Source organism: Rhododendron vialii, chromosome 2a (assembly GCF_030253575.1).
Source record: "Rhododendron vialii isolate Sample 1 chromosome 2a, ASM3025357v1".
In the NCBI taxonomy this organism is placed as follows: Eukaryota; Viridiplantae; Streptophyta; class Magnoliopsida; order Ericales; family Ericaceae; genus Rhododendron; species Rhododendron vialii.
In genome coordinates, this window is record NC_080558.1 from 45,610,806 (window position 1) to 45,627,357 (window position 16,552).

General features: G+C 39.5%; 1 protein-coding gene and 1 long non-coding RNA gene across 4 annotated transcripts; one reads left to right on the forward strand and one right to left on the reverse strand.

The window, feature by feature from the left end:
• Positions 1-471: 471 nt before the first annotated feature.
• LOC131316568 (uncharacterized) lies at positions 472-3,803 on the forward strand. Of its 2 annotated transcripts, none has more exons than XR_009197184.1 (3): positions 472-1,403; positions 1,801-1,908; positions 3,422-3,803. It is a non-coding gene; the product is annotated as an uncharacterized LOC131316568 (long non-coding RNA). The 2 variants fall into 2 exon arrangements; XR_009197185.1 differs by lacking the exon at positions 472-1,403 and adding an exon at positions 1,412-1,714.
• Positions 3,804-5,205: 1,402 nt separating this feature from the next.
• Positions 5,206-14,733, reverse strand: LOC131313455 (protein SPA1-RELATED 2). 2 transcript variants are annotated; one of them, XM_058341778.1, is made up of 8 exons: positions 14,535-14,733; positions 11,640-13,132; positions 10,590-10,747; positions 9,045-9,876; positions 7,982-8,128; positions 6,868-7,182; positions 6,661-6,720; positions 5,206-6,072 (listed from the first exon to the last, which is right to left on the reverse strand). In XM_058341778.1, exons 2-8 carry the CDS (start codon positions 13,092-13,094, stop codon positions 5,881-5,883), a joined length of 3,159 nt encoding a protein of 1,052 aa, XP_058197761.1. In that variant the 5' UTR covers positions 13,095-13,132; positions 14,535-14,733; the 3' UTR covers positions 5,206-5,880. The 2 variants fall into 2 exon arrangements, with proteins under 2 accessions (XP_058197761.1, XP_058197754.1); XM_058341771.1 differs by having other exon boundaries at positions 11,640-13,135.
• Positions 14,734-16,552: the final 1,819 nt, after the last annotated feature.

Consider the following 16,552-nt stretch of genomic DNA (forward strand, 5'->3'; position numbering starts at 1 on the left):
ACAGGTAGGTTATGCAGTCATTTTTGCACTACGAGGGATGTATCCACACATGACGATAACCACAGGAGATGAAAGTGGACTTTGCCCTAATATTTTCTATGGTAGTTTTTTTTTTTTAATTGATTTTCTAGGTGGTTCTAGTTCACCCCTTGTGTTTGCGGGGAAATCACAGGGGATGAGGACTTTTACCCGCGAGAGGGGGAAGAATCGGACCCCAAAATTTCCCACTTGAACCGAACGCCAAACCCCTTCTGGGTTAATCCTAAAACCCTAAAAACTCCCAAGAAAAAAAACCCACAAAAAAATTGAGCCAAAATACATGGGCGAATCATCTCCATCCCCTCAGCCCGTGTGTGCACAGGAGGCGCTCGATCTCCTCAACTGCGTCACCGCCTCCCCTTTCGATCAAGACAAATGCCTCCGTCTCTTGCACTCCTTACGTGACTGCGTCCAAGCCAAGGTATAGAAATACATCCATGAATGTGTATGTATGTGTATAATTTCTTGTATCTGTGTGGATGTACATGTGTGCCTTGATTTCATTTTCTGTCGCTCTGGATCGAATTTGTGCTTCTTTCTTTTTTTTGATAACCGAGGTGTCTGGATTAGCTTATGCGCAACCCGGCTAGTTCTAGGATCAATTCCACCGCCCACTTGTGGGTACCCAATTAAAGCCAGGGATGGGTACATGAGAGGTTTCGAACCTAAGGCCTTAGGAGGGAGCAAACCTCTAATTCCTGGGCGTTAACCTAAAATTTGTGCTTCTTAGCGAGACCATTCAGACATATGCCATAAAGTCAACCATGACTGAAGACAGGGTAAACGGATATTTGAAGCTTCTAAGAATGGCTCTTGTGGGTTTGCTCGGGTAGGGAATGAGTCAATAGTAAAGAAAGAAATGGCCTTCCTGGGAGCGGGTTTCGCTTTCAGGCTGGAAGCGACACCTCACCTTGTTGATCCGATCAAATATTTCGAGCCGGCTTCCGTGGAAATTTCAGACTTTCTTTTTGATGCTGCGATCACTTGGACACCCGAGTTATAAAACAATGTTATCAGGTGATACGGGATAAAAATGTATTTTCTAGTTGTAGTATTCTCTAGGTCGTTCTAGTTCACCCCTTTGTTTGTGGGAAAATCACAGGGGAAGAATCGGACGCCAAAATTTCCCACTTGAACCGAACACTATAACCCCCTTTTGGGTTAATCCTAAACCCTAAAAACTCTCAAGGAAAAAACCCACAAAAAAAATTGAGCTGAAAGACATGGACGAGTCATCCCCATCCCCTCAGCGCATGTGTGCACGGGAGATGGTCGATCTCCTCAATTGCGTCACTGCCTCCCCTTTCGATCAAGACAAATGCCTCTGTCTCTTGCACTCCTTGCGTGACTGCGTCCAAGTCAAGGTATATAAAAATTAAAACATCCATGAATGTGTAGGTATATAATTTCTTGTGTCTGTGTGTATGCACATCTGTACCTTGATTTCGTTTTCTGTTGCTCAAGATTGAATTTGAGCTTCTTCTTTTTTGGATAACCGAGGTGTCCGGGTCAGCTTACGTGCACCCCGACTAATTCTGGGACCAATCTCATCGCCCACTTGTGAGTTCCCACTTAAAGCCATGGATGGGTACATGAGAGGTTTCGGATCTGAGACCCTAAGGAGGGAGCAAACCTCTAATTCTCAGGCGTTGACCTCAAATTTGTGCTTCTGGAGGTTGTGGTGATCAACTGCTCTCATCTTTTTGTTGATTTTTGGTATTTTTCCGCCGTTGTTATTCATGATTCATGTGTTCTTGGCAGCCTTGAGCTTGATTACGAGGATGGAGTGAGGGGCGGATGGGTCCGCGCGACTGCCCTACCGTTGTTTCTAATTTCTGTTTGAATTATAGTAGCTTTTATTGAGAAAACGTAAGAAGTTATATACTTTGAAAATGTTATTTGCAGAAAGAATTCGATATAATGTATAGGAATAGGAATTGTTGTGGTATAGTTTTACAACTTATATTGGTAAAATCAATAGTCTTTCATTAGTTACGATTGTTTAATGTTTGCTTACTCAACCTTAAAATCCTACTGTGGCCATCCCTTCTTGATTAGATACTTGGTGTCTGGATTGGTATAAAGAGAGAGAAAAGAAAGGATTGTAGTTTCTCAAAAAAATCCTACTTCCAGTGGGATTTGGTGACGAACAAAGTGTACTGAACTACCGATAGAGATTCATTTTTATTTCTCATCCTTTCTCACCGTTTCTTCTAATTTCTCATAATTTCTCATCTCTTTTAATAATTATCCAAACAAATGAAAGCATACATTAATTATTTTTATTTTCTCACTCTGTCATCATCAATAGGGACTGTTGGCCTTCCTTTGTTGGACAATGGATTACTATGGTACATGCACTTTGGAGATGGTAAACTAAGGGGATTCTGTTCCCTTGCTGTGAAACTGAAAAGCATTAGTGTTTTTAAAGTAGCTCCTTTATTATTTAGATAAAGCACGATAAGTCGATAATTGCAACTTTGTCTACGTAAAATTTTCTTCTTGTGCTCGGAGCCTGTGATAAATCAATGGGAATGTGAAATCAAATATCTTGGCGACATTATCTAAATTTTCTTGTGCCATATATCTAGTTGGAGCGCATAATACCCGTACATTTGTTTCGGAAAGTTCGATGTTTCTAGTACTCTCTCTTTGAGATGCAAAACTAGGGAGAGTTTTCTTATGAGGTAAGTATAACCGGTTGGATGCATTGAGGTAAGATGTTGTCCAATGGAGACATTTTTCGCTTCGTTATAACCTTGGTAAATATCTCACAATTCAATAGTCATTACCAAATGAGTTTAATGATTTAGTCCTGCTAAGTTCTACTTATATTTCTTCTCTTCAACCGCAGTTTGTCAATTGCCAGATAGCTTGTCACTAGCTAATGCTTCTTTTTACTTGCCTAGTTTGGCACAATAGCATGATCCTTTTCCCAAGGATCCCCTAAAAGAACCCTCCATGGTATGCTAAAGCTCCTTGTGCATGTTGATGGGTTGTAATCGCCATGATAGAGGAAGAATTTGTTTTAGATAATGAAGATTCTTAGGATCATTGCTACTTGGGCATGTTTGCTTGCTTTTCTGCGGCACATCACTTATGACCTTGCCAATGATCACATGTAGGAAAATACCCATTACCATTTCATGTGCCGATAGAATATGCTTTTAAAAAAAGAGCAGTTTTGTGCATATGAAAAAAATGCAATAGTGATCACACCGGTGAAAAATATGATTCATGATTATTGCAAGTTTTCCTCATGAACTTTTCATTTGCGTGTTTTGTGTTTCATAAGACGTGCATCTATTACTTCTATTCTCTCTGTTTGTATGTCTTTGTAACCCATACCTTCGTTTTGTCTCCTTTTCTCTTGTATCTACAGAAAGTGAAGAAATTCACTTTGAAAGAACAGAATGAAGCGAAAGTGGATTCAAAGAGCAAGAAGAATGATTAGACTACGTATGGGTTGCAGATATATCATACTGAGACACAAGGTTCCTTCATTTGTTTTAGAGTGGATAGGCAGCTACGACTGAGATTATTCTGTAGTTCAACCTTAATCCATGGTAAAACAGACTCTGACAGAGTTCATTGCCTGAACTCCAGAATTGTTCTAGACAAATGGTTAATGACACAGGTGGAAGGATTGACGATTGTGATTAGTCTGGATCATTTAGTTACAAATTTGATTTGGTTGAAGGTTATTTCAATGAATGTAGAACCTAAATTGCAAACAGTGGCCAGTTGGGTTTTTTTGTAACTCAGTATTCGACCTAATGGATTGGACTAATCCGGGAGATGAATCACATCGTCCACTAACACGAACCCAATTACAGCTCGGGCAAAGCCCAATATGGAGTCTATGGAATAGCATAACACAAATTGATAGCACACGAGCGTTACCCGTTTCCCAAGCATCTGGTTGTCAGGTGACTGTCCCTGCTCCAAATTCAGTTTAATGCGGTTTCTAACTTTCTATCATTTCAGCGTGATTTATCGTTCATTCCTTCTCTCATAGGGTTCATTTTTTAGCAACTTCCATTGATGTACTTCCTACAAGAGTGCCAAGGTACAAGTACTAAAAAAAAGTGTAGTTTCCGCACAAATAAAATACTTAGTATTTTTAATATCTAAGTTATTTTATAGAAGGAAAAAATAATAAGATTGAGGTAAGATACAAGTTTTTCATAGTTTTCGAATAGAAGAATTCTCATTGTGTCACATGTCCATGCCCATGTCCTCCTATATACTAATTAATGGCCATTGAACTTGTTTTCTCTAATTCCTAAATTAGTTCATCAGCATGGTGAACTTATATGTAACATAATTTTGTAAATTCTAGGGCAACTTCTTTACAAACGTGTCTTAATTGTATCCGTATTCTTTCTTTTCTTTTTTCTTATGTCTATACATATCAACATATTATAGGTAAACTCGAAAAGAAAAAAAAAATCGATGCTATGATTAGAGAGGAAGTTTTTTTTTTTTTACTAGTTTAGTTAGTTCATAAGCCATTCAATTAAATTTGCTATTCCTGAATTTGAAGCAATGACTATACATGCGCTTCGTTAGAATCTGAAGGTCTAAGATTTCCAATGCACTAGAATTTCGAACGATCAAGGCACCCTTCTGAGAAACAATTCTCGAACCTTAACAATCCTAGTGACTAATCCCCCACCACAACGAAAAATTTCGCGTTACAATGGTGAAGATCACATGGCTTGATTGAGAGGAGACAAGTATCAGTATAGCACATATCACACCAGTTGGTTGTCGGACCCAACTCCTCCACAAAGTCCTGTTCCAGTGAAATAAGAAAAACATTCTGCTTAGAGTACCGACAATGGTGAATCTCCAAATGGGGTGAGCTAAGACTGGCCTTAGAGAGTTTCTGAGATTGGTATTAAGTGATTCCCACTCAACCCGTTTGGAGTTTTCCATTGGCTAGTCGAAACAAGTGTACTAAATGAGATCACCGTTGCACCTAGAATCTGTTCAGGCCCAGGCGTTGCGTAAGGAATGTAAATAACCAAACCCTTCAAAAGTAATTGCTAAACCTTCTATGTGGTGTTAAGATATGAATAACAAAACCCTTCAAAAGTAATTGTCAAACCTTCTATGTGCCTGTTCTTCAACCTAGTTTGGAAAGAAAAGGAATCCGACACCTGTGGAATATTGCTATATATCTGCCCACTTTACAATAACTTACAGAACTCTTTTTATACTTGTTTAGATACATCTGGATAAGGCAAGAAAGAATAATGCTCGTTAGTCTTTCCTCAAGACAAACAGCTTGGAAGCAAATGTTTTGGTATAAACAAACAGCTCGGCAACAAATGCCGGTCCATTTAAAATTAAGGACCACACAAATATGTCAAAGCCCCAACACCGATACTACAATCTTCAGTTTCAGCCAGCCAACTGCTCTGCAAAGTTCACTTACCAAGTGAGACACAACTTTCAGGATGTTATTACTGACCTTCGATGGCATGAGTTCAGAAGAGCAGTTATTGATGCATCTTCTAACAACCACAGCACAATGATCCAGTTTCTGAGACTGTTTCTGTGGTGGTGTCATAAGATCCGAAGTAGTCAAAGCTGGAATATTTTTCACAGAAACTGCTGGCTTCCCACTTCACTAGATGTAGATTCAGTTCCCGTTTGTGCCCTTTGTCTTTACACTATGCAGCATCTAGGAGACTTCCAGTTGTTCCATCACCCATGAATGGTTAGTAGCTGCACTCATTTGTATTGTCAGATCTGATAGGTGAAGACTCGCAGCCGCAAAGAAAGGCCATCAAGGAGAGGAATTCTGTCAGTTTCGAGAATGATTTTACAACTTCAAACCATCTGAAGCACTTTAATGCACCCGGTGGAGTTGGCAGCAACAAGCATGTCTGAGTTCTTTTTCCAGCACACACTTGAAACAAACAGTCCGTTGTTATCATCAGTCTCCTTCCCAGAAATAGAATCAATGGAACCAAACTTGTAAGAGGTGATTGGCATAGGCAGAGATCTATAATAAGCATACACCTGCAATCAAACAAAACAAGTGCAGAAAAATGGAGATTGGTAATCTTCAAAATACAATTTTAAAATGAGTGATTGATTCCAAGTACATCGAGAAATTCAATATGAATTGCCTAGCAAGGATATACAAATCATGTAATCAAACTTTTTGCTTTATCTTCTTCCTTCCTTTCTTTCTTTCCATTTGTTGCCCTTATTTTTTAGGGTAGGAGGTTCTTATACATCTTGGCAGTCTTTTTTTATTCACCGTTTTATTCTTTCAAATAGTCTCTCCCATAGAAACTGTTATGCACGTATATGTTCTTGCGTATACATGTACATATAGGTCTGAATTTCCTGAAGAAAATTCACATCCCCTCACATTTAAGGATTCATCTCTACGAATAACTGGAGGATGGGATACCCAACCCGTCTCTGCCATCACTCTTGTCAAAGATAGTGCCGAACGGCTTCGGCATGGTCTTACCCAAATTACTACTTTTTCCTTATCAGCTAAGAAAACATCAGTACACTAGGAGCATGGTATTTTAGTATTAGGGTCCTGCACTCATCAGAAGAAATTCATTGCAACATTAGAAATTAATGCCCTACCTCATTTGTCTCTGAACCACAAGCAATGTATCCATCAGCAACAGATAACCCCACAAAATTCTGAGGAAGCAAGTGGAAAGGGCACAAAGTTATAACCACCACCATACCGTCAGGAATCAGGATAAAAAGTTACAAAAAGAAAAAGAAATTTCATCCATTCCCAGATAGAAAAGGAGATGTAACCAAATTTTTGAACAGAGAACCAACCTTCTCATTAGTGTGACCTTTAAGGGTTAAGATGCTAGTGGCTGATAAATCTGTGGAACTAGTTTTATTGAGATCCCATAGCTTCAGCGTGTTGTCAGTGGATGCAGAAACAAGAGTTTCAGAGTCTAAAAACTTCACGAAGCTAACAGCTTTGTCATGCTCATCCAGTATACACCAGGGGGTCGAAACATTCCGAAGATCATAGCAGTAGGTTTTGTAATCAGCAGAGCCAAAAGCTAATAAATGACTGGAATAAGGAGAGAACTGAACACAGCAGATATTTGCAATGTTCCTGATTGTGCATAAACTATTTCTCTGCACCAACAGACGAATAAAAATGAGACCAAGAATAAAAGAGCACCAAACAAGAGGGATAGGGTGAGATAATTCATTCTTTCGATCTCACACAAGACATATTATGCAGGCTTTACAATACGAACTGTACGCAAAGGACCAAGCAAGCAGTGGCGGACACAAGATTCTTATTGCAGGGGGACCAAATCACATGCATTCGTATATTAACAACAAAATATTATCCTTATATAATAATAACACAATTTTGAGGGGACCATTCTTCCTAAATTTTACACCAAAACCTAAAATGTAGAAGAAATAATGGGATAATTGGGAGGTGTGCAAGGACCCGGGCCCCCGCTTGCACCCCCCTTGGTTCGCCCCTGCAAGCAAGGTACATACTCGCTATCGTACTTGAGTACTCCGTATTTCAAAATTTTTGCTCGTTAGATAATTTTGTTTCAATCATTTACTTGAGTCGTTCGAAATTTGTTTTCACTTGGTAACTTTTTAGCCAGGAAAATTATCTTATGTCTTCTATTAAAACAAAACCTTTCAAGAAATTCACGAAGTTGATAGTAGATTCAAAGATATATTAATTCTGTCAGCCTTGTAGGAAATAGTGCAAATCCCTTCTCCTCATACTTATCAAATACATGAATTCATGTACATATGCATTATAGCCCATAAACCTGTTAAGAGCAACAAATACAAATAAAGTCTTATGGGTTTGAGATTGTGGAACAGGGATTTCTCAATCATAAATCATGGTATCAACTTTCTTGAGCCACCAAAATAAAAGATGGAGAAGAGAGCATGCCTCATTAATGTTCCAAAGTTTCACAGAACAGTCATCACTTCCACTGGCTAATTTTTTTGGATCCACTTGGGAAAAGTCCACAGACCAAGCCCTTTTACTGTGCTCAATGTATTGAGAAAACCCTTGACCAGTTCCTGCATCCCATAGCTGGAACCATCCAAGAATAATGAAGAAAGCCAGACAAAATTAGTAAAACTTAATACCAATACTTTCAGAATCAGGTAGATGAGAACATTTTTGGGAGTTGGGGAGAGAAGTAAAAATAGCAATACTTGTTATCCTTCAGTATATGAGTGTGTGAATGTAAGCAGTTATGTGTATTGTACATGAGCTTACATGATGAATGTGAACATACCAAATCCTTAATGTAATTAGCTAGTATTTCGGTAACAACTGCCAAGATCCCAACACCTCACAATTACCTTGGGTTGAGAGAGAGAGAGAGAGAGAGAGAGAGAGGTGTGGCCTAGTGATCTACATGAGCACACTTTGAACAAGTTGCAGGGCAAAAAAACCTTCAATCAGTTGCATATAACCTAAAGAGATACAAACAACTACACAAGATTGTGAAATGAGGTATTCCACCCAAAAAAGATTGGATGTAGTGACCTACATGAGTAAACTTCAAAAGAATCAGATTAAAATGCAATTGCATACGTGATGCAAACCTTTTAGCTCTTCAAAAGTCTCACTAAAGGTAATCAAAAACTATACAACTGCGGATAAGGAGGCAATGTTGGAAATCAATAGACTTTGATCCGAATCAGAGTGCATTATATGCATGTCCCCTTAAAAAGTACAAACCCAAAAGGGACTAGCGTTGTGGGATGGAGGAATTTAATGTATATGAATGACAACTGAGTCCTATATGACTTAGAACACCATGCAGATAGGCTGATAGGGGCTCTTCAGTGGAGAGGTAGTATTTGACCAAAACAAATACCTCTATTGTGAAACATCAGAAAACTAATGCATATACAGGATAGATTTACAACCCGTCCGCTGATGATTAATAGTAGGGTTCACTTAAGAAAACTGATCCATAATCCCCAAAGACACATACCTTGACTATTCCATCGTAATCAGTCGAAGCCAGGTAGTTCCTGATATAGCTATTCCAGCAAATGCAGCTGAGCCTTGATTTGTTCGACATCTCAATAGCTGGATAATGGATATCAACAGCTTTATTAAAGAGTGCTTGAAAATCGTAAATTTTTATCCTCTTAGATACTCCAGCAGCAGCAAAATACTCTTGGTCTCGATCAAAACTTAAAGAGCAGATTACATTTGCAGAATTCTGAAGATCTCCATTCCTTAATACCCCATGCACTTCAAACTTGCTATAACGAGCATACTTGCACAAACCGCCAAAGAATGCTCCTAAACGATCCATGGGCTTCTTCCTCTTTTCATCCTTTGGTGCCGGATAATCTCCATCTCTATCTTCCAATAGTTCCTTATTAGTGCGTGTGGCCGCAGCACTTTCAGAAAGCTGAATACTGGATCTTGTGGAGAAGTACGCACTTTCCAGTTGACTGATGTTCTTCATCAACCTCATTTCAGAATTAGCTCCGGAGGTTAACTTAGAATGCAACTCGAAACTTGAATGTTCGCCGTATTGAAACCTGTTTCCCCTTGAATGAAGGGGCTTGCTAGGTGAGCCTGAAAGGACTAATGGTTGTTTTGGCTGCCGTATTTCTACCTCTTCAATATCTGTTTCGAGACACTTAATTTCTTCTACAAGCTTCAAGGCATCCTTCTGCTTTTCCTCTTTCAATGCGAGAAGAAAATGTAATAATAAGTCTGATTCCGTATCATCTTCACTCAAAGATGATGACAACTCATCTCCATACGATTCTACAATTCCACTTATAACACCAGACTGCAGGACTTCCCTGTTATAGACAATGGTCATACATTCCTGATGTCATTATTGTACCATTTGGTTCCAGGAATCCAGAGTTTATATGCAAGGGACAAATAAACACAGTGTTGGGCCCATTTTCTAACAACTTAAGCTTTTGGGGTAAATGGTAACTAACCAACATGGAAAATATGTAGAAAGCAACAAAACCATCTGGAGACATGCTAGGTAATAATTGAACAATTGCTTAATTGACTATCAGACTACCTACTTGATTTTGATGATACTGGGGGTGGTTCAACAGTTTTGATGATAAGAATACAAGTGAATCAAACTGGCTCTATATCAAAAGTTGGTGTTCTATTACCTGGCTGTGAATGAAAAGGTGATGTTCTATCAATTTGACCTAAGAACCTAGACCTGTTAAAGGAAGCCCTCGTGAGTTAAAATGGAGATTGACTACCAGAATGCACCTCCTAATTTCAGCCGTTGGATTAAAAAATTTAATCTGAACATTGATTTGGTCACAACTAACACCACTTGGTGCCATAACTGAAGACCACAATGATCATAACGGAAGACAACCACTGTGGGTCATAATCAACACCACTGTGAAACATAACCATAACGAAAGACAACCACTGGGGGTCATAACCAACACCAATGTGAAACATAACCAAATGCCGATTAGTCATGACCAAACATTACTCGGTTTGATAAGAGACTAGCCTGAAATGGTATTACCTTGCTGATGGACGTGATGAAGGTTCAGGGTGAAGAAGCCAAAGGCAAAATCCAGCTTCTCTGGGATTCTCTGACAAGAAGTTCGGAGGAAGAATCCTATGATGCAGATCTGACATGGCAGCAGTACGTGCCCTTTCAGAGTCAAATAAGCCAAGCAACTGTAAGAAGCAAACCATATCAGTCCAAAAACTTAAATGATCCAACTCACATGGGCTCAGGCATTTCAAAAATCCAATTTTTCACACATCCTTGAACACTTGCCTAATCTGAAGTCAACAATTCCATTGGCAAACAATATTTTATTGAAATACATAGGTGACAAAATCAAAAAGCCATAAGAGTAAAAAGTACATCGAACAGCCTCAACTTAGATAATACCAAAAGTATATGAAACCATGAAAATAATGAAATTGCCAAATGAATGAATACCAAATAGCTAAAATAATGCCTGGAAAACCACTTTAAATTAGATGAACAAAGAACCTACAGTCTACCTTCAGACAGGATTTCACTTCCTTTTATTGATGCAAGATTTACACTAATAGTCCCTACAAGCCAAACGAACAACTGACACAAGATCAACCAGCCTTTAATCTTAAAGTCATGAAGATGTTTTCTGAGAAATTTATAAAAAATCCAAGAACATCGTGCTGCGTGCTTAGGACATATAACCCAACACCACTGGCTTTTTCGTAACCAAGCAACCATGTCAAAACCACTTTACAAGAGGACATTTGGCTCAAATATAGTACCTCCACCCTTCAGGGAACAAAGATAGTGTCCAAGTTCAACCTAAGCGAAGAGGAAACAGTTATAAACTGTACACATTTACTTTGCAAAAGCACCACACACATCTCTAGTTCACAATGCTTTCGGAAAATAGTTACAGGTAAAATCAGGGTAGAACTATTGTGTAAATAGAACGCTTCACTATCCTTGGGTAACACTTACGCACCATATGACATAAGAACAATACAACGGCATGATGAAGTTCATCATGATGAAGTCATGAAAAAAACCCATAACACCAGCATAAAGCAATTGTAGTACCTCAAAGAGAAGAACACCCAGAACATAGATATTCGATGAAAATGTACATCCCCTCCCATTAAGCTCCTCAGGACTAGCATACCACTTCTCTTCCAATGGATCACTCGTACAAGTAGACCGCAGTTGGAGTTCATTAGACCCGTGAGGGCTGCTGGAGTTTCCCTCACTTTTGTGTTCTCTTTTCAGGTTATGCTGAACGTTTAAATCATCCCAGGAATCCTGAGGCAAAACAACACTGAGACCAGTATCAGTAGCAGTTGCAGCTTTAAAGCCAGATCTTGATGAAAACTGAGACCACCGTTTGTTTAAGTTCAGGTTCTCCCCAAACTTCTGCTTCTTTACCATTTGACTAACAGCGGGATGCAGGGCCTGTTCTGGCAGCCTTTTCTTATCCCGATCATTCTCTGAGAAAAGGTTATCCTGATCTGTAAGATTCAATGCAGTATCTTGATGGACAGTTGATCCAAGGTATATAACCTGATTTGATGGCAACAACTTAAAGAATGATGGCCGCAAGTCTTGCAATGCAACTCCTTGAGAGTGAGAGAAATCCACAAAATCTACAATCTGCCTAAATATATACAACCTCGCAACTTTATTTGCCTCATAGTGCCTGGCTTTCATCCATTCTCTCAAATTGACTCCGCCATTCACAGCATTGAGGGAAGGACCCACCCCACGCCCAGCACCAGAAGCAAGAGACACGACCGTTTTAGCACTCGAACTCAATGGTGCATCAAAAGCTACCTTAGCAGTACTGACAGCTTTTGGATTAGTCGGGCCCTTAATCTCCGCACCAAATCCTTCACGAGTTGGACCCTTAAGTACAACCCCCTTACCTTTCAGAGTATTTTTGACAAAATACTCAGAAAACCCGGAATTGGAAAGAATTTTAGTCCTGATACCTCCAGGAGGTGGTGACATACTGCTTGCAACAGCTTTATTTTCATCATTCGGTGAATGTTCCACGTTTTGAGCGTCATCTGGTGGTTTTTGACGAATCAATTCTGAAAAAACTGTGTATCCAACATCCTCCCAGGCATTTGACGAAGATTGACCATTGTCCTTCAAAAGAGTATCACCCCTGGAGACACCACTTCCTATTTGATACAAATGTTGCCACTGATTCTTCCAAGTCTGCAATATCTCACTACTTTTGGAAGTACCCACTATAGCTAAGTTTTCACCATTATAATTTCTCAGTGTTAACTCTTCAACCATGACCCCAGCATCCTCTGTACAATGAGGACTATCATATGGATGTTGTGAGTCACCGCCTATATCTCGGTTCTTACCCTCTAAAACAGCTGCAAATCCCGGGGATGAGCCATGGTGATATTGACCCTCATTGAGTGTCGCCATTCCATGAGATCCCGTCATAACATCTTTGCCTAGAAGACATTTTCCATCAACAGAGTCAACTCCAGCTGCTTCGTCGCCCAATCCTTCATCCATACTGTCGGGGCAATCATATGCTTACACTGCAATATAAACTGCTGGCACAGCAAGAATAATCAAGGTGAGTTTTTAGGAATCACGTAATTCAGGAGGAGGATAAAGCCATGCAAAATTGTTCTATTCAATTGGTGGAAATTGCTGCAGAATTTTGGGAAGGAACAAATGTTTTGAAGAGCATTAAAGCACTCAAACCAGCACAAAGTTTCAAAACAGAATTACCAGCAATGCAAACATACAATTTTACACTAAATACTTTCTTGAAGCATTGATCACAAGGAATCGACTAAAAAACTTGTAGCAAACATCTACACGTATATAGCATCTGTAGTGAAAAAAGATGCCCGCATAAAAAATATCACACTGTTGGACCCATTCCCTCACAAGTGGTATGTATGGTAGCCACATGTGACAGACCTCAAACACGGCTGCACGAGAGGGAGGATATTAAGGAAATAGAGTCCCACATTGCTTAGGAGTGAAATGGGTGATCACTTAATAACTTTTAGAACCCCTCCACTAATTGCCAATTGGTTTTGAGATAGATATAAAGTTTCTACATGGTGCAGTGTATGTCATCTATATGTGACCTAGCTGTCCTTAACATGTACATAGGTCACGGGGAGAGGGAGAAGGGGGCATTCAAACATTAAACTGGAAGAAGCTAATCAATGAATTGCAGTTACTGTACCCAATCGCCTTATGCATTACATCCATGCATGTATTTGCTCGGCGAGGCAAGTCACAACACGTGCTTGTCAGTGGACTAGGCAAGGCATGCCACATCAAATGCTTGTCACCAGGCTAGGCAAGACAAGACAAGACACACGACGCTTGTCAACCGGCAAGGCAAGGGGCGACATGTGCTTGTCACCGTGCCTGGCGGATGGTGTTCCAATGGCATAGCTGAACGTGCTTTGGCCAATCGTGATGCATTATTGAAGGATGGCGAGAAGTTGCCTATGGGCAGTGTTCTATTAGTCGGCCGCCTAGGCACTAGGCAGCGGTCCAATGCCTGGGTGTTTATAGAACATGGCCTATGGGTATTCTTAACGTGGCTAATGGTATCCATTAGATAAACTTCATTGAAGAAACCAAACTCTCTCCATCTGTTTAAATGCGAAGAAAAATTCGGGAAAAAAAAAATAGCAGCAGTAAGAAAACAAACTTTTCCACTCATCATCTCACCGGAAAAAAAACCCGAAAAGAATCTCAAGCCAGTAACACACTACTCACGGACCAGTAACAAATCTTTCAATTTTCTCAACTCTCAAGCAACAGAACAAGAAAATTCCATATATTTTTTTTTTTCAGAAACCAAACGAACCATCACAATTGTTCAACAATCAACACAACGAAATCCATAATGCACTCAAAAGTCAAAACCACCAAATGAAGAACTTGAAGTCTATAATAATCGAATTAAATCGCACAGCGCACCTGAAATTTGGGTCCGTAAGAGAATTTCGATGACGCGCGTATCGAATTGGCGACAATTAACCGGAAATGGAGAGGAGAGAGAGAGGATAAGAGAGAAAATTGAGAACTTGGGGTGAAAAAAAACCCTAGCCTTAACCCCTGTGGAGGGATATACTGTATTTATGGTACTTACCCTAAATGGAAAGGAAATTATCGAGAACTGTTTTGCTTCCAGTTCACATGCAAGGACTGACCATTAATAATGTGATTAGTGTTTAATTATGGATTAAATTTTTATTTATTTATTTAATATTTTATTGGGTTTGGGAACTTGGGGGATGTGGAGAAACAGCAACCAGAAAATTTTGCAGGAGATAGTAGGAGTAGATAGGAGTATTTTTTTACTATTTGTAGATGGCTGAGTGGTGATTTTACCGAAATGTCCATGCTCTTGGACGAATTTGGAAATCCTATAGTGCATCCCGCACTACAGGGCTGTAAGGTGCCCGATTCGGTCATCTTTTTTGACATTGAAGGCTCGGATTCAATCCGAGCTATCCATTGCTAAAATGGATGACTGAATTGACTGTCCTACACCTACAGCTATGTAGGCAGCCCACCCTACGGGATCTCATTGTCTCTCTTAGACTATAGAGTACTCTGGTATTTTTTTTCCCCAAGGAAAAAGGGTGGGCTGAATTGAAACCGTGGGGACCCCGATCAATTGGGGAACCCACATGACCTAAATAGTCCAGACTTAACCCATAGATGACCCATCTAGGAAGAAATACTAATGTGTCACTACGTTGCGGGCTTTGATGCCAAGCCTCCACCCAAGTGCAAGTTCAATTGGAGACACTTAAAAAATCAAACTCAAGACTGATGGGCTGGACAGAAGCAACCTTAGAGCATCTCCAATAGACTCGGCTCTTCTCCCTTTTTAGCTCTTCCCCAAGTGAAACCCATCAAAACCCTCGCCCAACAACCTCGTCTCCTCCGCGACTGCTACAGTACCACGCTAGCTCTGGTGTGCTACTGTAGCCTCCCCCCACTCTCTCTCTCTCCGCCTTCAAAGACACAAATCTGAGCCCGCAAACCACTATGCTGTCGTCGTCTCCCTCGTAGTCGTTGGCTTTGGCGAAGGTAAGCACAGTTACCCTCCACTAATTTGGGTTTTGGTTGGCAAAAAACAGAACTACTTTGGGTTTGATTTGGAAAAAATCGGAACTAATTTGGGTTTTGTTTAAAAAAAACACAAACCAATTTGATATATGTTTTTGGGCTTTATGCCGGCCAACCGATCTGGTTTTCGCTGTGGTTTTATGTTTATGGGCTTCATGTCGGCCAGCCAGGCGGTCAACCGCCCCAGAGAGCTAAGGTTTTTATTTATTTATTTTAAAAACAAAGATTTGGGATTTGAATAGGGATTTGCCTAGGCTGTTGAGTGGTGAAATTACTTGGTGGCTAGACAAAATAGATTTTTGCACTTTTTTCTAAGCATTTTGCCTAGAATAAGTTTGAGGCTATTGGAGATATTCTTATGCTAATTGGTCCAACCACTTGAACTACAACCCCGAAGGTGACTATAGAGTTGGTCTTGTAAACTTCTCTTAGCTCATCGGAAAAAGGGGAATTTAAATAATACAACAGTAGCTTACTCTGATACAGTATTTCTTTTGTCACATTTTTAAAAGTCCATAATACCCGTACTCTCTCTTTATTTTTAAACTTTTGATCTCTTTTAATACTATTTCAGATCTTCTATTTTCAATTTTCTCTCTTCTGCAACATGAAGTTGTTTTACAATTGTTATAAATTTCGGAGACAACGATTTTTACACTCTTTTTTGATATATATGCATGCACTCCATTTTTATGTCTTTTAGTGAATCTTTTATGTGTAAATTTTTCACTAAAAGACAAAAACAAAATGGATGTATTTATTACAAAAAAAAGAGAGGAGTGAAAACCATTTCCCTAAATATTTACATAATAAGGGTCTTGAATCTAATAGTTCGTAGAAAAATTACATTGTTAATA